Below are 24,610 nucleotides of genomic sequence, written 5' to 3' on the forward strand. Positions count from 1 at the left end.
TCCGCAGAAGCGCAGAGTTGGGTGTTTGCGCGGAGCGAGCAAGTTCCCTGGCAGGAACTGGTTCTCTTTGGGATTTTGGCTGGGGGATGGGCGGGGAAGATGGCGCTGGCGAGCGCCTTTGTTCCCCACCAAACTGAGCTCTGTTGTCCGGGGGCTCAGCAGCTTTCCTTCCCTTTGTCCTCCAGCCTTCCCGTTTTCTGAGCAGAGCTGTTAACTTATGACCTCCCAGCTGCTAAGTCGCGCTTGCTGCCGGAACACAGTCCGTCAGGCCCCTCCGCTTTTTGCAAGCCAGACTCGGGGGCTCTGCTTGGCCGGCGAGCCGCCCCTCCGCCCCGGCTCCCTCCCGCCAGTCCGTGGAGCGCGCACCGCCTCGCCGCCCTTCCTACCCTCTTCCGTGGGCCTATCGTCTGCGCTTGGCTCCGGCGACTCCGTTCTGCTAATCCTCTGGTGGTTTTCTGGGTTATTTAGGCAGGTGTAGGTGGAATCTAAGTGATCAGCAGGACGCGCGGTGAGCCCAGCGTCCTCCTACGCCGCCATCTTCCTCTCGCTCTCTCTACCAGACATTTAAAGCAGAGTTAATACCTATTCTTCTCAAACTGTTCCAAAAAGTAGAAATGGAAATAAAGCTTCCAAACTCATTATGAAGCATTACCTTGATTCCAAAACCAATCAAAGACTCCACTAAAAAGGAGAACTATAGGCCAATATCTCTGATGAACCAGGATGCAAAAATTCTCAACAAGATACTAGTAAATTGAATTCAACAGTACATTAGAATAATATTCACTGTGATCAAGCAGGATTTATTCCTGGGCTGCAGGACTGGTTCAATATTTGCAAATCAATCAATGTGATACACCACATTAATAAAAGAAAGGATAAGAACCATATGATCTTTTCAATAGACACAGAAAAAGCATTTGACAAAATACAACATCCTTTCTTGATAAAAATCCCTCAAGAAAATAGGGATAGAAGAAACATGCCCTAACATCATAAAAGCCCATATATGATAGGCCCACAACTAATATCTTCAATGGGGAAAGACTGTTCCTCCTAAGGTCAGGAACACAACAGGGATGTCTCACCACCTTTGTTTAACATAGTGTTGGAAGTCCTAGCCACAACAATCAGACAACAAAGAGAAATAAAAGGCATACACATTGGCAAAGAAGATGTCAAACTTTCACTCTTTGCTGATGACATGATACTCTACATGGAAACCCCGAAAGACTCCACAAAAAAAACCTGCTAGAACTGATGCGTGAATTCAGCAAAGTCGCATGATATAAAATCAACATACAGAAATTGGTTGCATTTCTATACACCAATTATGAATCTGCAGAAAGAGAAATCAAGGAATCTATCCCATTTACCATTGCATTATATATTCATTATATATGTACTTATTTATTTATTTACATGTTTTTGTTGGAGAAACACCAACAGGTGAATTGCTTATGTTATTTCTCTATCAGAATGTTTATATTATAGGAGCACCTAAAAATACAAAGTGAATATTAACATACCTAAAGGGAGGAATATACAACAATACAATAATAGTAGAGATCTTTAATACCCTACTTTTACCAATGGGTAGAAGATCCAGACAGAAATCAGTACGGAAACATGGGCTTTAAACAATGTTACAACAGATGGAGTTAACAGACATATATAGAACATTCCATCCAAAAACAACAGAACACATATTCTTCTCAAGTGCACATGGAATATTATCCAGGACAGATCATATATTAGACCACAAAGCAAGTCTTAATAAATTTAAGAATATTAAAATAAGGGACACGAGGGTGGCTCAGTTGGTTAAGCATCCTGACTCTTGGTTTCGTCTCAGATCATGATCTCACAGGTTGGTGAGTTGGAGCCTGCACTGACATAGGAAGCCTGCTTGGGATTCTCTCTTTCCCTTCTCTACCCCTCCCTTACTCATGCTGTCTCTGGCTCTCTCAAAATCAATAAATACAACTTAAAAATTTTATTAAAAAAGAATATTAAAATCATAGCAAGCATATTTTATGACAAGAGTCGAAACTGTATAAATCAATTAGAAAAAGAACACTGCAAAATTCACAAATACGTGGAAACTAAACAACATGCAGTGTACAACCAATGGGTTGAAGAAGGATTCAAAACAGAAATCAAAAACTACCTGAGATAAATGAAAACTGAAATACAATGGACCGAAAGTTCCACGATGCAGCAAAAGCAGTTCTTAGAGGAAGTTAATAGTGATAAATGCCTACATCAAGAAACAAGAAAAATCTCAAATAAACAACCAATTTTACACCTCAAAGAACTTTAAAATTGAACAACAACAACAAAAACCAAAGTTACAATAAAGAAGGAAATAACAAAGATCAGAGAAGAAATAAAGGACACTTCCCATCTAACTATGCCCAAAAGAACATAGCAGGCAAAGGACAATTGTTCTGACCTTTGCTAAGCCAGCAGAAACTATCACATGACCACATCATGTCAAATGACCAGAAATGTAGCTGGTGTTGATTCCTGACTTTCTCATTTCTGGAAAAGGTTCTTATGTAGTATTCTCAATTAAGAAAGTGACAAAGACTAAATTATTGAAGCCTCAAAACACTTTAAAGGAACAACTTCCTCCTTGACAATTCTCCAGTTACTACAAAAACAAACAAACAAACAAACTAACTAACAAAAAACATGTAAACAACACGGAAAGTCCTGTTCATTGGTCCGAACTTTGGAGACGCCAGTGCATAAAAATCCCAAAACAGGAGGAAACATCAAAATCTGAGAAACTCACCTCTGAACAGGAACCCATACTCCATGCCTGACACCATGACCCACTCGTGCTGCTCCCCTTGCTGCCAGCCTACATGCTGCAGGACCACCTGCTGCCAGCCCACATGCTGTGGGTCCAGCTGCTGCCAGCCTTGCTGTTGTGGGTCGAGCTGCTGCCAGCCTTGCTGCTGCTCAACTTGCCGTCATACCACCTGCTGCAGGACCAGCTGCTGCAGGACCACCTGCTGCCAGCCCAGCTGCTGTGGGTCCAGCGGCTGTGCACAAAACTGCTGTGGGTCTAGCAGCTGTGGGTCCAGCTGCTGCCAGCCTTCCTGCTGCTGATTGTCTTACCAAACACCATCTGCACATAACACCCTCCTGTTAACTGGCTTGCCATTTGGGGGCCAAATTTCCTTTCTAGATTTTGGTGAAAGCCAGCGTGCAATCGCCAACATTTTTGTTTCTCATATATGTTTATAAGCTTGTGAATCAGCTTGATGCTGTGCAGAGGACTTCCTCCAAGTCTCTCTCTCCCATGTATGTGGCTCATGTGCAGCTTCAGAAATTCTTGGTACTAAGTTATGGCCTTGGCTTTGATTCTGAAGTCAGGATCACCTGCTCCCTCAAAGTAACTTAAGAAAACAAGTTTTCATGTTTTTTTCATAGATTCCTGCAACTGATTAATAAACTTCATAATCATATTTTCAATGTACTTATGATTCTTTCTCCTACTTTCATTTTTTTATAATCATTTGAGTCATCTCGTTAGATGCAAGTGTTTTACATGCCTTATATGCCTCTTAATAAAGTCTATACCCTAATTCTCCCCATATTGTTTTGTTTTACTGTATTGATATCAGAACTTGTATACATATTGGGTACCATATGTATCATCAAACATGAGCTACACAGCAGCCTAACATGAATTGTATTCCACATTTTTAGGTGAGAATATTTCACTGTGTAATTTCATATAGCCAATAATGGACAGACTCAGATTCAGGACTGGATATTTTTTTTTCCTGCTCAAAGGCAACTACTTTTACATGTCAGTAAAAGTAGCAATAATATTTAGTACTGAGGACTAGTAAGCTGTGCAAATGAATTTCTCCTTTAACAATGGAGGAAATAACCCCTCATATATGCAGATAACATCTGTTCAAAAATCAGTTTCTCACAACTCAGCAAGCAGCAGATACATGTGAGGGCAGGTAGGACTGCATTTTGGAGCTGTCAAGAAAACAGGGAGCCTTTCCCATCTCCATATGTTCAGCCACACGTGCAATTTGTCACCATGAAATCTTGTTAGCATCCGTTGCGTCCTCACAATAGAGTCTCATCTAAACTGACTAATATCTTTGTTTCATGCAAATCCAATTCAGAATAACCTCCTTCTACTAAACATCTACCACCAGAATGAGAAAATAAGTAATTCCCTGTAATAAAAAAATGGAGCATATATTGCACTCTCCCTAATGTTATGGCCATTTGTCATCCTGACCAAAATGCTATTAAGAAATTTAAGAAAGGGTCACCTGGATGGCTCACTCGGTTGGGTGCCCGACTTCAGCTCAGGTTATGATCTCATGGTTTGTGAGTTTGAGCTCTGCATTGGACTTGCTGCTGCCAGGGCAGAACCCACTTCAGCTCCTCTGTCCCCCTCTCTTTCTGCCTCTCTCTCTCTCTCTCTCGAAAATGAAAAAACATTAAAAAAAGTTCTTAAAGAAATTTAAGACAAAATTGAAGACTCAGAGACTGTGCAATGAGCACATATGATTTTCTGAACCATCCAAGAAACTAAACAACCTCCTCTATTCTGTGAGGCAACTCTGAAGGATTTGAGGGGAATTAAGAGTGTGTTCCAGGAGGGTGAGAAGAATGTGAGGAAGAAGACAAATAACACAATGTGGGCATTCATAGGAGTTATAATAGAAAGTTGGCACTCTGGTCCTGAAATAATGGTGCTTCCTCAGCACTCAGGGATGTGAGGCTTGATTTGGGCTCAAGACTTAGGAACATTAGGCCCCGAGTCACCTCCTGGGAGCAGTGGAGGAATCTTGATGAACCGTGAAGGTTCATTTCCAGGACACATGCCAACATTGTAGACTACATATCTGGGATTCTCTGAAGAGACTGCCAAGACCATGCGAGCCTAATACTGTTTCTTAAGAGCCAGATGATTGGGTGATGAGATGAAGAACTGACATAACCTAGTTCCTACTACTTGCCAGGTATTGACCAAATCCTTCATGTATGTTATCTTTAATTCTTTAAGAAGAATTGAGAATTAGAAATTAATAATTTCTATGAAGAAATTTTCAACATAGGTATTAAGGTTCCCATTATGGAGATGAAGAAATAGGACTGAGAAGGGTAAAGTAATGCCAGACTTTGGTTTCTCCCAGAATCTACTCTGAAGGATAGAGTCCAGGCACGTAGTTTCCTTGGGGAGGTCAAATCACACTGGTAGAAGTGTGGGGAAGTGACACAGGGAGGGGGCACTTTAAGGCCAGTGTCACAGTTTGCAAGTGAACCTTAAACCTGAAAAATATATCAGAGATGATGTAACACACACATGATGGGATTCTCCTAATAGCTACAAGGGAGCTGGAGTCTTTTTAAATCAACTCTCCAGAATCGTTGGTTGAGCATTTCTCTCAGTGTGGTACACATAGAAAGCATGACATTTTGCTGTTGCATGAAAACAGCCCTTAGGCATAGAGATGCAGGTCTGGTAGGTAGAAATTGTCCCCAAAACACTTAGATCTATGACATACAGTGGGCATATTCAAGATATTGAGAAACTATGGTTTTCACCAGTCACTCCAATATTTTTTTCATCAGAGTGGTGGACAGACACAATATGTAGAAGAAAAATAAGACTGAAGAGAAAACAGAGGAGGAGAAGCAAGAGGAATTGAAAGGGTAGAAGGAAAGGAAGGAAGGAAGAAGGAAGGAAGGAAGGGAGAAAGGAAGGAAGGAAGGAAGGAGAAAGCAAAGAGGGAAGAAAAGGGAAGACAAAAAGGGAAATAAGAGAGAGATGGACACAAAGCAGAGAAAGAAGAAGGAAGGAAGGAAGGAAGGAAGGAAGGAAGGAAGGAAGGAAGGAAGGAAGGAAGGAAGGAATTAAGAATTAAAAACAATTCAGCACAATAAAGATGTACTCTAAACATGAAGTCACTGACTAGGCTAGTTAACAAGGTTAGGACTAGAATCACCCAACTCACACTGGTTCGTCCATACTGCCCCAGTTACACCCCTGAAAGTCCTACATCCTGAGAAAGCACTCAATCCTAGGCAAATCAGCACTACTGGTCAACAAGGATGTACATTGACTGATGCTTGCTTAGTCCCAGTGTACTGCTGCTGCTTCTACCCACCTGCTTTGGTTATGCCTTGTCATGTGAAAGAGATGATACCGGACATCTCTACCCAAAAGTCCTTGGTTGAACTGAGTTACTACAAGAGACGGATATGCCTGTGGGAGTCTTGAATCAGGCTTTTGTGGGGAAACAGACCTGGGCTCACGCATCTACTAAATTTGTCCCCATGAACATATCAGCATCATGTTCCTCTCCCCAGGAATACTCCTAATCCACATACAACCTAAGGACCAAAGCTGGGGAGGGATCACTGCTCTGTCACTACCCAGTCAAACTGGAAATGAATACATGATCTGATGATCATTGAAGCAAGAACGATGCTGCTGATGTGACAAATTTCCTTTAATCTGAAAATGTTTCTATGAGTTATTCTCAAATAGGAAACACATTAAACACCTATTTTCTAAAGATTCCTATCATTTATGGAATGTCTTCTTCTACAAGCCCCCAGTGACTATGGAAAACAATGTAAACACCAACAAGGAAAGTCCCACCCATTGGTCTAAACTTCGGCGGTCCAACACATAAAAGCCCCAGATCAGGAGGAGGCACCAAAATCTGAAAACCTCACCTCTGCACAGGACCTGTCCATCCTCCACCCCTGACACCATGACTCACTCATGTTTCCCCTCCTGCTGCCAGCCTACGTGCTGCAGGACCACCTGCTGCCGGACCACATGCTGCCAGCCAACATGTGTGACTTCCTGCTGCCAGACCACATGCTGTGGGTCCAGCGGCTGTGGACAAATTTGCAGTGGGTCTACCTGCTGCCAGTCATGCTACCACCCAGCTTGCTACCACACCACCTGCTGTAGAACCACCTGCTGCCACCCTTGCTGTGTGTCCAGCTGCTGCCATCCTTCCTGCTGCTGATTGCCTTGCCAAGAACCACCATCTCCACGCAACATGGTTTGCCATTTGGAAAACAAAGTCACTGCCAATCATTGTTGAAAGTCAGCATGCAATCGCCAACATTTCTCTTATTCATCTGCCTGTCTACGAGCTTATGAATCAGTTTGATGAAGTGTGGACCACTTCTCCCTGATTCTCTTCTTCCATCATCTTATGAGTCATATGCTAACTTCATGCATCCTGATACCGAGTCATGATCTCTGCCTTAACTCCACAGTCAAGATCTTCACCCTCTCCCTGTCAGTAACATAGAGAAAGAAATCCTCAGGATTCATACATAGGTGTCTGCAACTACTGTAAGTCTCAAATTATGTTTTCTTTCTCAGTGTACTCACGGTCCTTGTATCCTGCTTTCTTCTTTGCATGATCACTTTGAAGGTCTCCCTAGATATAAAGGATCTCATCTATATTTCTTAAGAAATTCTGTACCATTCTGAATCCCATATGATCTTTGTTTCCTTGTACAGCATTCTCAATGTAAGGATTTATACACAGGTTGCATATCACATGCAGTATCTATTTGGAGCCTCGTACAGTCCTCCACTAATTATTGTCTCCATTTTCAGATAAGGAAATTTCACAGTGGAATGTCATGTACCTGACATGGACAGACTCAGATCCCAGACTGTGTCTCCTGTTTTGATGCAGGGCACTTACATTCATCTCTCCAGACAAGTTAGAAAACATCCTGGGACTGAGCACCAGCAAGATGTTCATCTAAGTGTCTTCTTTGACCACAGAAGTAATATTCTCCAGTATATGCAGGTGACATCTGGGACAAAGTTGTAGACATTAGTATCCTACAGTTCAGCCATCAGCAGCCTCATGTGGGGGCAGTAGGACCTTCCCTTTAGAGATCTTGGATCTTTTTGCTGCCTTGGGCTCCATCCAGCCCCTCAGCACTCCTCTGCATCAGATACAGGTGAGCATGCAGTGTCCTCATGAGCCACAGACGTGGCTGAACACACTCGTGTTTGGGTTGTGGAAATCACATTCTTGTTTGGCCTCCTAGTCCTCAAGACCTAATGGCAGAGTTAAAAGGTATCAGACAATTTTATGCCAAACATATTATGCTCCCCAACTGTAAGGCAATTTGTTATTGTGATCAAAATGTTACCAAGACAATTAAGGAAGGACAATGTCAGGGACTGAGAGTCTGTGCAATGGGCATGTATGACTTCAAGTAATCCATGAGCTCTGAACCATCTATAGAACAAACACTATCCATTTTGTGAAGGAACTATGAAGCATTTGAGGGAAATAAAGATGCCTGTTCCAGGGTGGTGAGAAGAATGTGAGGAAGAAAAAGAGAAAACAAGGTGGACATTCATAGGAGTTGTGATAGACAGAAGGCTGGCGCTTCTGGTCCTGAACTAATGGTGCTGCCTCAGCACTCAGAGGTGTGAGGCTCGATTTAGGCTCTGAGAGGAAAAGGAGAATTAAGCCTTGGGTCACATTCTGGGATCAGTGGAAGGACCTCTGATGAGCTGTGAAGGCTCATGTCCAGGGCACTTGCCAACGTTGACGCCTACGTATCTGGGATGCTCTGGAGAGACTGCCAAGACTAAACTTGCCTACCTCTGATTCTTAAGAGCTGGGTATCTGTGTGACAGGATGAAGAACTGACATGACCCGTGGTCCTACTACTTGCTAGGTATTGACCAAATGCTTCATGTACATTATCTTTAAATCTTTCCTTTTATTAAGTTTTTATTTTAATTCCAATATAGTTGATCTACCATGTCAAATTCATTTCAGGTGTACAATATAGTGATTCATCGTTTCCATACAGCACCCAATGCTCATCACAAATGCACTCCTTAATCCTCGTCACCTATTTCAACCATTCCCCCACCACTGTCTCCTCTGGTAACCATCGGTTTGTTCTCTCTAGTTAAAGAGTCTGTCTCTCTTTTCCTTTGCTCTTTCATTTACTTTTTTAAATTCCACATGAGTGAAACCATATGGTATTTGTCTTTCTCTGACTGACTTATTTAATTTAGCATTATACTCTCTAGTTTCATCCATGTCGTTACAAATGTAAGACTTCATTCATTTTTATGGCTGAATTATATTCCATTGTAGATATATACCACATCTTCTTTATCCATTTGTCTATCAGTGGACACTTGGGCTGCTTCCATATACTGGCTATTGTAAATAATGCCGCTACAAACATAGGGTTGCATGTATCCCTTTGAATTAGTGTTTTTCTATTTTAGAGGTAAATACCCAGTAGTGCAATTACTGGATCATAAGGTAGTTCTGTTTTTAACTTTCTGAGGAAACTCCATACTGTTTTCCACAATGGAGCCACCAGTAGTACAGGAGAGTTCCCTTTCTCCACATCCTCACCAACAGCTGTTGTTTTTCTGTTGTTGGTTGTAGCCATTGTGACAGGTGTGAGGTGCTATATCTTATAATTTTGAATTTCATTTCCCTGATGATGAGTCACGTTGAGTATCTTTTCATGTGTCTGTTGGCCATCTATAAGTCTTCTTTGGAGAAATGTCTGTTCATGTCTTCTGTCCATTATTTAATTGGGTTACTTTTTTGGAGGTGTTGAGTTGTGTACGTTCTTTACATAATTTGGATACTGACCCTTTTCAGATATGTCGGTTACAAATTCTCCCATTTCGTAGGTTGCCTTTTAGTTTTGTTGATTGTTTCCTTAGCTATGCAGACACTTTTTATTTTGATGTAGTCCTGATAGATTACTTTTGCTTTATTTCCCTGGCCTCAGGAGACCTATCTAGAAAATATTTGCTATTATCAGTATCAGAGACATTACTGCCTGTGCTGTCTTCCAGAATTTTTATGCTTTCAGGTCTCACACTTAGGTCTTTAATCCATTTAGAATTTATTTTTGTGTATGGTGTAAGAAAGTGGTCTAGTTTCATTCTTTTGCCTGTAGCTATCCAGTTTTCCCAACACCATTTGTTAAAGAGACTGTCTTTTTCCCATTGCATATTTTTGCCTCCTTTGTCAGAGACTAATTGACCATATAATTCTTGGTTTATTTCTGGGTTTTCTATTCTATTCCACTGGTCTGTGTGTCTATTTTTGTGCCAGTTCCAAACTGTTTTGATTATTATGGCTTTGTCTTGAACTGTGGTAACTCCAGCTTTGCTTTCCTTTTTCAAATAACTTTGGCTATTTGGGATCTTTTGTGGCTCCATACAAATTAGAATTATTTGTTCTAGTTCTATGAAAAATATGCTGTTGGTATTTTGATTGGGATTGCATTAAATTGGTAGTATCTTTAATTCTTGAGGAAATTTTCAACATAGGTATTAAGGTTCCCAATTGTGGAGATGAGGAAATCAGGACTGAGAAGGGTAAAGTAATGTCATAGTTTGGTTTCTCTAGCAAGCTACTCTGGGGAGGACAGATCACACTGGTAGGAGTGTGGGGAAGTGACACAGGGAGGGAGCACTTTAAGGCCAGTGTCACAGTTTGCAAGTGAACCTTAAACCTGAAAAATATATCAGAGATGATGTAACGCATACACACATTGGGATTATCCTAATAGCAGTAAGAGAGCTAGAGTCTTTATAAACCACTCTCCAGAATCATTTGTTGAGCATTTCTCTCAATGTGGTATGTATAGGAAGCATGACATTCTGCTGTTACATGAAAACAGCCCTTGGGCATAGAGATGCAGATCTAACACACTTACATCTATGACATATGGCAGGCATATTCAAGATATCATTGACAATCTATGGTTTTCACCAGTCACTCCAATATTTTGTTCATCAGATTGGTGGACAGACACAGTATCTAGAAGAAAAATAAGACTGAGGAGAAAGCAGAAGAGGAAGAGCAAGAGGTATTGAAAGGGAGGAAGGAAGGAGGGAAGGAAGGAATGAATGAACAAACGAATGAATGAGTGAATGAACAAAGGAGGGGAAAGGGAAGAAAAGACAGAGAAAGAGAGAGACAGACATAGCATAAAAAGGAAGAAATGAAGAATGAGAGACAGGGAGAGGGAGGAAGGAAACAAAAGAATTAAAAATTAAAAACAATTCAGCACAATAAAGTTGTAGTCAGCCACATTAAGTCACTGACTAGGCTAGTTAGTAAGATTAGGACTAGAATCATCCAACTCACCCTGGTTTGCCCATACTGCCCCAGTTATACCACTGAAAGTCCTATATCCTGCAAAAGCCTTTAGTCTTAGGTAAATCAGGAGTACTGGTCAACAAGGATGTACATTGACGGATACTTGCTTAGTCCAAGTGTATTGCTGCTGCTTCTACTCACCTGCCTTGGTTCTGCCTTGCCATATGGAAGAGATGATGCCAAACATCCTCTACCCAAGGGTCGTTGGTTGAACTGGGATATACAAGTGGGGTAGGTTGCTACAAGAGACAGATATGCCTGTGGGAGTCTTGAATCAGGCTTTGGGGGGAAAGAGATTTGGGCTCAGGCATGAATTTAATTCATCCCTATGAACATATCAGCATCCTGCTCCCCTACTCCAGGGATACTCCCAGTCTACATGCAACCTAAGAAACAAAGCTGGGGAGGGACCGCTGCTCTGACCCTACCCAGCCCAGCAAGAACTTGAATACATGATCTGATGATGACTGAAGAAGAATGACACTGCTGATGTGACCACTTTCCTTTAATCTAAAAATGTTTATATGAGTTATTCTCAAATAGGAAACACATTAAATATTTATTTTCTAAATATTCTTGAAATTGTGGAACTTCCTCTCCTACAAGCCCCCAGTGACTATGGAACACCATGTAAATACCAACAAAGAAAGTCCTTCCCATTGGTCCAAACTTTGGGGTCCAGTGCATAAAATCCCCAGAACAGGAAGAGGCACCAGAATCTGAGAAACTCACCCCTCAGAAGAAGCCCACTCTTCACTCCTGACACCATGACCCACTCGTGCTGCTCCCCTTGCTGCCGGATCACTTGCTTCCACCCCACATGCCATTAGCCCAGTGGCTGTGGGTCCAGCTGCTGCCAGCCTTGCTGCCACCCAACTTGCTGTCAAACCACCTGCTGCCAGCCCAGCTGTGGGCCCAACAGCTGTGGACAAACCTGTAGTGGGTAGAGCTACTGTGGGTCCAGCAACTGCCAGTCTTGCTGCGGCCCAATTTTCTATCAAACCACCTGCTGGAGGACCACCTGCTGTCAGCCCCATGGCTGTGGGTCCAACTGTTGCCAGCCCAGCTGCTGCCAGCCCTGCTGCTGCCCAACCCATTGCCACACTACCTGCTGTAGGACCACCTGCTTCCACACTTGCTGTGTGTCCAGCTGCTGCCAGCCTTTCTACTGTTGATCCACATACTAAATCATTGTGTGACAGAGACCAAAGTTCTCTCAATCATCAGTTCTCCAATTACTGTCCCAAAGTCTACTACCAGGCTTCATTGGCATCCAGCATGCTGCCACCACCTTTATTAGTCATACTCGTGATTAAAAGGCTCTGCTAGTATGCACGTTGCTGCAAAGAACTTCAGTCTTATAGCCTTCGTCTTTATTTGCTGTTTATCTCTGATAGCTGTAGGCATTCTTTCTCCTTGACCTACAGTCATTGTGGCAGCCTTGCAAAATGATCACCACTTTCCCTCTCAATATCACAAAGCACAAATTTATGATTTTTTTTTGTTTCTTCCTTGTTTACTATTTCATTATAATCATTTTTATATACTTATTCTTCTTCTTTCTTGCTTCCACCTTTCATAATTACTCTGCATTGTCTTCCCAGATGTGGGAAAGCTTTTCTGGTTCCTTTCTAATAAAGTCTTTGCTATCTTCCAGCCTATATTATGATTTTGCTTTTTGTAACCCATTTATTTTAATGCCAAGCATTAATAGTTCATTTGACAAGTATTTTCTATGCTAAGCCTGACAATGACCTCTAAACTGGCAGAACTAGAAAGATCACCTCCCTTTTACAGATGAATAAAGGCCACTTGGCTAGTTATGGACAGGATTTGGTCAAGGGCTATAGCCTCTAATTCTAGCTCCAGGGTCTTACATTTGCAGTGTACAAGAAAAACAGTGGTCTGTGCATTGGAAAGACGTTTGTCTTGTATGGCGTGTATATTACTGAAAACAAACCTTTCTGTGTGCAAATGATTTTTCTGTTCACAAATGTATTTTCCCACCTAGTCCCCAAAGCTCAATGACCACTTGTACATGTAAGGGCAGTAGGCAGGTTTTAAGAGCCATCCGACATGTTTAAGCATCCATTATATTGCTGGCAGTGTGCCAGCATACTGAAGCCTAAGGCCTAGGTACAGATCCCTGTTGTTTGATGTCAGGGAATGGCTTTCTGGCATGGTCTTCTTCATCTGGCCACATGTACTGTGGAACATAGAAAAGAGATCAGGTAAAACCATAGCCTCAGCCATATTTCATGGACCTCTAAACTTCATTCCATTTTTTCTCATATCCAGAACATGGACACAGCACTGGGAATTGAGCTAACCACACCATGGAAATTTTACCTTTGAGCCATCCACAATCTCTACAAAGCACCATGCTTGAGTTTTACCTGGTATTCTCTGAAGAGATGCCTGATTCGTAACAGGGGACAGAGATAAATCAAGGTAACAATATTTGTTCATTACTTTTATATGTTGGTCTCAATTAGTGTTCCTAAACCTTGGCACTATTGACATTTTGGGCCAGATAATTATTTGTTGGCAGAGTGGAGGTACTGCTTTGAGCTCTGAAGCATGTTTAGCCGCATGCTGGACTCTACCCACTAGATGCCAGTAGCAACCCTTCTTACTTGTTTCAGACAGAGGTAAGATGGGGACAGAGAGTGGATAAATGGTAAAAACTCAAGAGTGGATTATTCTTCTATTAGAAGAAGAATTGTCTAAATGTATAAAATTGGATAATAATAAAACATGACATCAAAACTCATGGGATGCAATAAATGCAGTGTTATGATTCTAATTTGTATGTTTAAATCTTTATATTAGAGGAGAGGAAACCTTAAAATTAGAGTTAAATGGCCTATCTTAAGAAGCTAAAGGAAGGCGATAGAATTGTCCCCAAACTACATAGAAGAAATTAAATACTTAAAAAAAAAAAAAAGAGTGGAAATTAATAAAACAGAAAAGAAAACAAAAATAATGAAGTTCAATAAAGCTGAAAGTTTGGTCTTTTTTTTAAGTTTTTTTTTTTTTTTTAGTTTATTTATTTATTTAGAGGGGGGTGAGGGGAAGGACAGAAAGAGAGGGAGAGAGAGAGAATCCCAAGGACTGACAGTGCAGAGCTGGACACAGGGCTCGAACTCACGGATCGTGAGATCATGGCCTGAGCCAAAATCATCTCAGAGCTCTTGTCGGACGCTTAACCAACTGAGCCACAGGTGCCCCAAAAGTTTGGTCTTTAAAAGGTGAACAAAATAGATAAAACTGTGGGAAGATTGATCAGCTAAAAAACAAACAAACAAAAAAAACAAAGCAAAAAGATAAAAATGGTATGTAAGGAAAATTTTGGCATAAAATATAGATAGAACGGATTTTTATTTTTTTGATATAATTCATTGTCAAATTGGTTTCCATACAACACCCAGTAAGTACCCTCCTCCCTGCCCATCACCCGCTTTCCCCTCTCCCCCACCCCCCCATCTGCCCTTAGTTTGTTCTCAGTCCTAAGAGTCTCTGATGGTTTGCTTCCCTCCCTCTCTGTAACTTTATTTCCCCCCCTTCCCCTCCCCCATGGTCTTCTGTTAAGTTTCTCAGGATCTACATATGAGTGAAAACATATGGTATGTGTCTTTATCTGCCTGGCTTATTTCAGTTAGCAAAATACCCTCCAGTTCCATCCACGTTGCTGCAAATGGCAACAAAATAAAATTATTTTAATTATCTGTTGCCATGTTACAAACTACTACTGAGGAACAACAATTGTTTACTATTTCTCATGACTCTGGAGCTGAATGAGCTCAGTTCTTTTGTCCCTCAGGGTATTGACTGGGAGAAAATATTCACAATACATACAAGGGACAAAGGATCAGTCTCAAGAACCTGTAAATAACTCCCACAAACTGGTACACATAAACAACCTCATAGAAAATTGGGTAATAAAATTTTTTTAATAAAATTGGGTAAAAGAAGTAGACAGGAATTTTATATTAGAGAAAATGCAAATAGTCAATAAACATGAAAAAAAAATCAAAAGTGTAAGTGATCAAGAAATACAAATCAAGTGGCGCCTGGGTGGTTCAGTCGGTTAAACGTCCAACTTCAGCTCAGGTCATGATCTCACAGTCTGTGGGTTTGAGCCCCACGTCGGCTCTGTGCTGACAGGTCAGAGCCTGGAGTCTGCTTCAGATTCTGTGTCTCCCCCTCTCTCTGCCCCTCCCATGCTCATGCTCTGTCTCTGTCTCAAAAATAAATAAAAACATTAAAAAAAAATTTTTTTTAAATACAAATCAAAACCTCAACAAGATTTCCAACTTACACCACTATATTGGAAAACAATTTAAAATAATCTACGTTCAATCCCAAGAAGTAGAAAGGATGTGAATCCACAGAATCTCTTGCACGTTGTGGAGGGGGTGGAGGTGTGGATGTAGGTGACACTAATTTGTACCAGCCACTTAGGGAAACCAAGTGGCTTTTGCTACTAAATGATGGACCTGTCAATCAAACTTGCCAATAAACTCACTCCCTCAGCTTTGTTGACAACCAAACATTCTATTAATAATCTTGTTAAATCGTGAGCCTTCTTAGTGGAATGCAGCCTGCTTCGTTTTGATTTTTTCCTTCGGTATTTCCTGTGGATGCGTCTGCCAGCTGCTGGTCTGCTTCACGTATCCTTGATGTAAAATCATGATCTCAGCCTTGGAAAATGGCTCATCCCCTTTTCCTGTAAGAATCATAAAAAGCAAATTCTTTGAACTGTTCTCTTAAGTTTCTGCAACTGATCAATCTTTACAAATGATCGGTATCAACCCTGTTACATCAAGACACTCATTATTCCTGTGCCCAGCTCCTCTCTTTCATGATCACATAAAATCATCTTCCTAAAGTCTTTACTGTTGTAGACCATACATTGGGATTTTGTTTTATACAGCTGTTCCTTTAAAGGTCCCTGCATGTGTATCACATTTCATATTATTGCTTCTAATCTCACAGTAACCCCACAAAGCTGGGCAAAGCAAGAACCATCATTTCCATGGTACAAGTGGGAAGCCACTTGCCTTATGCCATACAGCTAGTAATTGACAGAATTAGGTCTCATAGCTAGATGGTCTGACTCCTGACTCAGGACATTTTATTTAGATTTTACTGCAAGTAGAAATAACTGTGGTGACTGAGGTTTGGAAAGGTGTACAATTTTAGTTTCTTGTCTCCTGATAGAAATAAAACATCTTCTACATGCAGGTCATTTATCTTCCTAAAACAGCAGTTTCCAACTCCCCTTCCCACAAACCTAGGAACAATAGTAGTTGGTTTTAAGGACTAGGGTAAATGAAGTGAGCCTTTTGTTATCTCAGAGTTCTGGTCTGCCACTGACCAATTCATCTCCACCAAGTATTTTTAGTATTCGGTATTTAGTTCCCGGCACTATTCCTAGGACATTAAGAAGGACGCTCACCTAAAAATGTTTTTTTCTTCTATGTCATGGAAATGGCTGTCTTGCTTGGTCTCATTCACTGGTGTCACGGTTTGTATTTTCCAAAATCGACAAGAACAGTAGCTACAGTCCCCCTGACTCTCCAGAGACTTATCAGATTCTCCCTGTGAATCTCAGCAAGGGTTGTGATTGTTCTGATAAAGAGAGGATAGAAGAAGGATGGTATGTAACTTCCTGGCTAAATCGTTAGAAGGATGTCATTTTGTCCTGGCTGTCTGCCTCTTTGAGGAAGCTCGCCCTGGGGGGAGCCAGCTACCATGCTATAAGGAAAGAGAACACATGGAGGAAAAACTCAGCTCCCTCTTCCCCCAGCTGACAGCCAGCACAAACTGCCACACAGATGAATGAGCAAGCTTTCAGATGATTCTAGCCCCCAGACTTTGAGTCTTCTTTTAAAAGAAAAAACGTGGGGTTTTTTTTTTGAGAGAGAGAGAGGAAGAGAGAGAGAGACAGAGTGAGAGACAAAATCCCAAGCAGGCTCCCTGCTGTCAGCCCAGAACCTGATGCAGGGCTCAGTGTCACAACTGTGAGACCATGACATGAGCTGACATCAAGAGTCAAATGCTTAACTCACTGAGCCAACCGGGTGCCCCTGAATCTTCTAGCTGAGGCCCCAGACATCACGAAGCATCACAGTCTGAATTTCTGATCTGCACAATTTATGAAGACAATAAGCAGTTGTTTGTACCATTAAGTTTGGGGGTAACTAGTTATGCTACTTTAGACTAAAAAAAACTCTGCAAAGCACTCAAGGTACATTTTCAGTGCCTCCAAACTCTACATCAATTTAACTTCCTGATCAAAGCATTCTAAGGAGGTTATACGTCTGTAGAATCCTAGGAATTGAAGTAACTGAGCAATGGGTGTATAACCCTCTGATCCAACCTGTTTCTGGATTTGGTGAGGCAGAGATGAAGCTGAAGAGATTCAATATCAGAGTGTTAGCAGAAAGCAGGATTTGCTGAAGAAAAAAGGAATCCATCATCCATGATGGGTGTAGTTCTCCAGAGTAGAAGCCAGACTTTCTGAAAAAGAACTGAACAATGAAGAGAGAGCCAGATATTTGCTGGAAGAAGACCTAATATTGGCTCTGGGAGGAAAAGAATAGTTGTGGCCAGAGCCATCTCCTTCTGGTTAGGTCTTGGGAGACCTACCACTGCAAAGGGATTCTTGGAAGAGGCTGCCAGGTTATCCAACTTGCTAAGGGCTGGTTTCCCTGATGCATGACTTTAGGGGAGGGATGAGCTGAGGGGTTGTCATTCACTGAATGACTACAAATATTAGACTTGATATTTCTCATCATTTCTAGTTCATAACCCAGCAAGTTTTAATTATCCGCACTTTATAGATGAGGAAACGGAGGCTGAGAGATGAACTAACTTGCTCAAAGAGGCACCACTTGCCAGTGGTTACCTGGCCTCAAACACTGGGCTGTTTGTACCTGTGAAAATCAATATAAGGAAACCTTTTTTAAAATGAAGTCAACAATGGGGTGCCTAGGTGGCTCAGTTGGTTAAGCGTCCAACTCATGGTTTTGGCTCAGGTCATGATCTCACGGTTTCGTGAGTTCGAGCCCTGTGTTGGGCTTTGCACTGAGAGTGCGGAGCCTGCCTAGAATTCTCTCTCTCTCCCTCACTTTCTGCCCCTTCCCCACTCACACTGTCTCTGTCTCTCTCAAAATAAATAAATAAACTTTAAAAAAATAAAATGAAGTCAAGAGCACATGAAAAGATGCTCAACGTCACTCATCATCAAGAAAATGCAAACCAAAACCACAGTGAGATTTCACCTCACACCTGTCAGAATGGCTAAAATCAACAACACAAGAAACAACTGATGTTGTTAAGGATGTGGAGAAAAAGGAATCCTCCTGCACTGTTGGTGGGAATGCAAACTGGTCCAGCCACTGTGAAAAACACTATGGAATTTCCTCAAAAAGTTAAAAATAGAACTACCTCATGATCCAATAGTTGCACTACTGGGTATTTACCCCCAAAATACTAATTCAAAGGGATACATGCATGCTTTTGTTTATAGCAGTATTATTTACAATAGCCAAGATATGGAAGCCGCCCAAGTGTCCATTGACAGATGAATGGATAAAGAAGATGTGGTATGTATATATAATGGAATATAATTCAGCCATAAAAAAGAATGAAATGTTGCCATTTGCAACAACATGGATGGAACAAGAGAATATAATGCTAAGTGAAATAAGGCAATCAGAGAAAGACAAATTCATATGATTTCATTCATATATGGAATTTAAGAAACAAACAAACAATGAGCAAAGGAAAAAAAGAAAGACACAAACCAAGAAATAGACTCAACTGTAGAGAACAAATTGATGGTTACCTGAGGTGGGGGAATAGGTGAACTAGGTGATGGGGCTTAAGGAGTGCACTTGTCCTGATGAACAATAGGTGATGTCTGGAATTGTTGAATTGCTATATTGTATGCTTCAAATTAATATAACACTGTATGTTAACTATGCTGGAATTATAATTAAGTAAGGTTAGGTAAGGTAAAGTAAAGTAGAGTAAAGTAAAGTAAAGTAAAGTAAAGTAAAGTAAAATCAAGTCAGGAGGCCATAGAGGGGAGTTCTACCACTTTTCATCAATTGCAAACCCCATAAGGGAAGAGACATATCTTGCAAGTACCTTGCAAATCCATACTTTAGCTACTTTACTACCCCAGCAGGAGGAAGAAAGGTTTTCCTACCTCCCACAGCAACAGTCCAGCCAATGAGAGACCATCACGGTTCAGCCAATGAAAAGCCACTGTACTTAAAGCTCCCAGTTTGCTCTAATGTTTGCCTTTTTGTTTACAACTGCCCTCCCAACTTCCCTCTTGCTTCTCAGGACTTGGCTATGGTTTTGCCCTAGCTTACTTGTCCCAAATTACAATTCTGCTATATCTGAATAGACTCATTTTTGCTGGTAAGATAACTGACAGTATTTTTTTAAGTTTATTTATGTATTTTGAGACAGACAGAGACAGCGCAAGTTGGGGAGGGGAAGAAAGAGGAGATAGAGAATCCCAAGAAGGCCCCATGTTGCTAGCATGGACCCCAACGCAGGGCTTGAACTCACAACCAGGGAGATCATGACCTGAGCCACAACCAAAAGTCAGAAGCTTAACCGACTGAACTTCCTCTGACAGTTTTATTTTTAAGGTTAACGTGCCAAACTCACTGTGTGCCTATACTCTCTCCCCACCAGGCTGGGGAGAGAACATGGCCTACGAAGCCTTGAACATGAAAACAAATTGCTTGGTACTTTCACACATTGCCATGGAGTTACATCTAGATATTTATTTCAACAAACAAGAGTTACTTAGTATTTACTTTGTGTTAAGTGCTGTGTCAGGTCCTGGAACTACAGAAGTGAACAAGACACTCCGGGTCCTCACCCTCACTGTGCTTCTAATGGAATACAAACAGGAGATGAAATTTATACACCAGAAGTAGGACTGATGAGTCTTTGCCATGAAGGATATAGGAAGAATGGGTTGAGAGGTCTATACATATGCAGGATTGTGTCTGGCCAACCCAGTCAGGAAGGGAAAGAGAAAAATTCCATATGGAACTCATGAATCAATTTACAATGTAGGACAGAAGGAGTGATATTGAAAGAAGAATTCAGGCATGACAGGAACTCCCCAACAATGTATATGCCAAAGACAATGAAAGATAGTTGGAATATATTAAGTAATTTTCCCAAAAGCCTACAGAACACTAATGATGTGAATACCCATCTACCTGATTTAAATCCTCATGGCCCAGCCTCTCCTGTCTTCTTCTGTAGTGGAGAAACTATGGATGAACATAGGAGAGATGCATAGATGGGTTCTCGTTATGTGGGCATGTGATAGCCTGCCTGGCCAGACACAGAAAATTGATCATGCCTTGAAAATGCAGATCACAAAATGGCTAGGAAAAGGGATACAAGGAAAAGGGATGAAGGTACATCCAAATCTCTGGGGATTGCAAGAGGGCTCTCAGTGTAACTAAAACAGAATAGAAAATGCTTAAGCGTCCAGATAAACCACTCTGAACTTGATTTTTAACAAGGAGGAGGATCTGGTGGGCAAAGTTAATGATGATAAAGGTGCTACAGAAGGACTATCTTAAAATATGTGATAACCAGTCAGGGAAATGTGTGCCTGACTGAAACTACATTCTACAGAGCAGAAAGATAATTGCCATGTTTAGAGGAAAAGGAACGTGATTTCCTGGCACAAGGCACTGAAATAGAGAGCAGAGCTAATAAGGGTGGGGAAGTGCTCAGAAATGCTATTCTGATTGTGCAGTCACAGATGCTTCCTATGCAGGAAAAGTGCAGAGAGCCAAAGTGAACATAACGTAAAATGTGGAGACACTCTCTAAAAGAACTTCCCAAGGATGGGATGGACCACCCTGGGTTTATGAATGTTTTATTACCAGACATTCAAGCATGGGAACTGACAACCACTTGGCAGCAAGTTTATCAGGATTCCTTCCATGCCGAAGATTCTTTGAGGTCCCTAAACACTCTCTGCCTTGCCCCATCATTATTTAATTGATTGCTCACTAACATGTTGTCCTTCTCTGAGGTCCACAATGCTTTAAAGAAAACACGCTCTGTGATAATAGGCATTCCCTTGGAGGCTGTTTTCCGAAAGGCATTCAGGGTAGAATTCGTAGCCTTGACAAAGTTAGCTATCAGGGACCTGCCTTGAGCCTTGCAGTCTCTGAGACCTGGACTTGTTTACATCCTATGAGTGAAGCCACCTCTTGGAGCAGACTCATGTTAGCAAAGCCCATAAAGCAAGGACGCCTATTTATGAACTTACAGAGAATTAACTGTAACAGGAATTTCTCAACCACCCCACGAGCAAGGAATCAGTACAGAAATTAAAGGAACTAAATGTCAGATGGCATTCAATGCCTCCATCAAATTTTTATAAAATTTTTACAATTTTTACAAAATTCACAGTCCCAGATGAACTCTCCATCTCCCTTTAACAGTGCTTGGTGGCACACTGCCAATGTTTGCTTCAGTGCTTGTCCTAACCCTTGAGTTTCCATGGTTCACCAACACCCTCAGTTAAGCTTCATATTTCTTACATCTTCAGTCAGATCTGAATCAATTGCCCAGACTTTGAAGATATCCTTCTTTTAAAAAAATTTTTTAATGTTTATTTATTTTTGAGAGAGAGCAAGAGAGAGAGAGAGAGCACACAAGCAGGGGAGGAGCAGAGAGAGAGGGAGACACAGAATCCAAAGCAGGCTCCAGGCTCCGAGCAGTCAGCACAGAGCACAACACAAGGCTCAAACTCATGAACTGTGAGATCATGACCTGAGCCAAAGTCAGAGGCTTAACCAACTGAACCACCCAGGTGCCCCAAAGATATCCTTCTTTTTAAGATGACTTCACATAACAATGTAGATTCTGAGGCTCGGTGGTATGGCTTTGTAAGTCCTTGTTCATTCATCTTCATTTATATCACTGTATTGTGAGCATCCAAGATGACATTTCTGTTTTTGTTCACTTCTACCATAATATCTATTGGCTGTTTAAGATATGTCTAATTGTATTTCAGGATGACTTTGGATTTATCTGCCTTTCTCTTCTCTACCAATTGGGAAAAAAAGAATCCTCAGTGATGTACAGTTATCATTAAAATGTTGCATTGACTCTTATTTTTGTGTATCTTTGTTCATTGGGTTATAATCTAGCATGACCAGCTTGCTATGAATGACACACCCGTCGTATTCCTTCCTTCCCTTCTGTGAGTTACACCAGTGCTCACACTGTAGTTCATTTACTCTTCTTGCGATTTAGATAGAACGTGAAAGCCAATCCCTAAGTGAGGCACTCTAGTGCAATGTAATACTGTTTAAGAAGGAACAGGGGTTTATTTCAGAAAAACAGTCTCAGTCTTTGCTCCGTTCAAAGGAGGGGAAAGCTTGGCTCTTTCATCACTGAAAACCTTCTCCTTGGGATCTCTCCCTAATGGGATCATGGTTCAGAAATTGTACTTTAGGATTTTTTATGTGTTATGTGCTTGAAATTACAAAGAATGTTAGATCTGAAGCCCAAACTCTCAAATAGGTTTAATTTTAGGAGAACAAGAGAACTTTTAGAAACAACACGAAAGAAGCGATTTAAAAGCCAAATTTGTCACAAAAGAAATAGGAAATCTTACAGGCTTGGAGGTAACTTACATAGAAAATACAAGATTAAGAATCAGAAATAGGGGTGCCTGGGTAGCTCAGTCGGTTAAGCGTCCAACTTCGTCTCAGGTCGTGATCTCAAGTTCTGTGAGTTTGAGCCCCGCATCGGGCTCTGGGCTGACAGCTCAGAGCCTGGAGCCTGCTTCCGATTCTGTGTCTCCCCCTCTCTCTGCCCCTCTCCTGCTCATGCTCTGTCTCTCTCTGTCTCAAAAATAAATAAAAACACTAAAAAAAAAAAAAAAACCTTAAAAAAATCAGAAATAAAATTAAATGATTCCCACTTCAATAAATATAAACATTAATCTACGAAAATGAAGGGTATTCTTCAAAGAGAAAATACAGATTATTAAGAATTGTTAGTTGAAATTGATCAGAGAAATAGTCACAACATTTTAGGCTTTATGTTGCCCCAGCTCAGGTGGTTAGAATCTTTTGTAAATGATGACAAAATCTACCGTCGCAATGAGATTCCAGCTCAGTATTTTAATATTTCTTTAAAAGCCATTTCTTAGGGGCTCCTGGGTGGCTCAGTCTGTTAAGCATCTGACTCTTGACTTCAGGTCAGATTATTGTCTCGCAGTTGTGAGACTGAGTCCCACATTGGGCACTGGGGATGGAACCTGCTTGAGATTCTCTCTCCCTGTCTCTCTCTGCCCCTCTCCCATTTGAGCTAAATAAATAAATAAATATTATAAGGACATTGACATTTAGAATGGATGAAAACAGTGACCAAAATAATAAAAGTAAATTAAAATAAAAATTAAAAAATAAAAGCCATGTCTGCAAGGCTGATTGTTCAGGCCCTAGCAAGTGTAATTGCTCAACATTTCCACAAAACAATGTTTTCCTCAGTTGCTTCACTATTCTTATTTCTGTTTTCCTTTCTCTTATCATAACTTCGAGCAGTCCTCCTAGCTATAGTTGGACTTTTCTGATTAATTTCCTAATCATCTCTACTTATCTTAAAAATTCCGACTGATATTAGCCCTGAGTAATTTATTTATTTGTTTATTTAAATTCCAGTGTAGTCAACATACAGTGTTATATTCATTTCAGGTGTACATTATAGTGATTCAACACTTCCATATCTCAGTGCTCATCCAGATAAATGTACTCTTTTTTTAATTTTTTAATGTTTTATTTATTTTCAAACATGAAATTTATTGTCAAATTAGTTTCCATACAACACCCAGTACTCATCCCAACAGGTGCTCTTAATCCCTTTCACCTATTTACCCATTTCCCCACCCACCTACCCTCTGGTAACCATCTGTTTGTTCTGTATAGTTAAGAGACTGTTTTTTGGTCTGTCTCTTTTTGAACTCTGAGTCCTTTATTTTTTATTTATTTAAATTCAAGTTAATTAGCATACGATGTAATATTGGTTTCAGAAGTAGAACCCAGTGATTCATCACTTACATAAAATACCCAGTGCTTATTCCAACAGGTGCCCTTCTTAATGCCCATCACCCATTTAGCTGAACCCCTTATGCACCTCCCCTCCAGCAACCCTCAGTTTGCTTTCTATATTTAAAAGTCTCATATGGTTTGCCTCCCTCTCTGTTTTCACCTTATGTTTCCTTCCCTTCACCTATGTTCATCTGTTGTGTTTCTTAAATTCCACATATGAATGAAATCATATGATATTTGTCTTTCTCTGACTGAATATAAATCTAAAAAGCCTAAATTGTACAG

General features: G+C 40.9%; 1 protein-coding gene and 1 long non-coding RNA gene across 2 annotated transcripts in view; one reads left to right on the forward strand and one right to left on the reverse strand.

The window, feature by feature from the left end:
- The window catches only part of LOC121044973 (uncharacterized), a 29,020-nt gene extending 25,922 nt beyond the window's left edge, over nucleotides 1-3,098 (reverse strand). The window contains exon 1 of the long non-coding RNA XR_005797564.1: nucleotides 3,003-3,098. This is a non-coding gene — a long non-coding RNA (uncharacterized LOC121044973). The remainder of the gene's footprint in view (nucleotides 1-3,002) is intronic.
- LOC121044962 (keratin-associated protein 9-1-like) lies at nucleotides 2,836-12,648 on the forward strand. The gene is given in 3 exon segments (XM_040497489.1): nucleotides 2,836-3,114; nucleotides 6,783-7,023; nucleotides 12,075-12,648. Coding segments are annotated over 3 exon segments (819 nt in total). The 3' UTR covers nucleotides 12,374-12,648.
- Nucleotides 12,649-24,610: the final 11,962 nt, after the last annotated feature.

This window comes from Herpailurus yagouaroundi, unplaced genomic scaffold (assembly GCF_014898765.1).
Source record: "Herpailurus yagouaroundi ecotype Mexico unplaced genomic scaffold, PumYag 189, whole genome shotgun sequence".
NCBI classification, from domain to species: domain Eukaryota; kingdom Metazoa; phylum Chordata; class Mammalia; order Carnivora; family Felidae; genus Herpailurus; species Herpailurus yagouaroundi.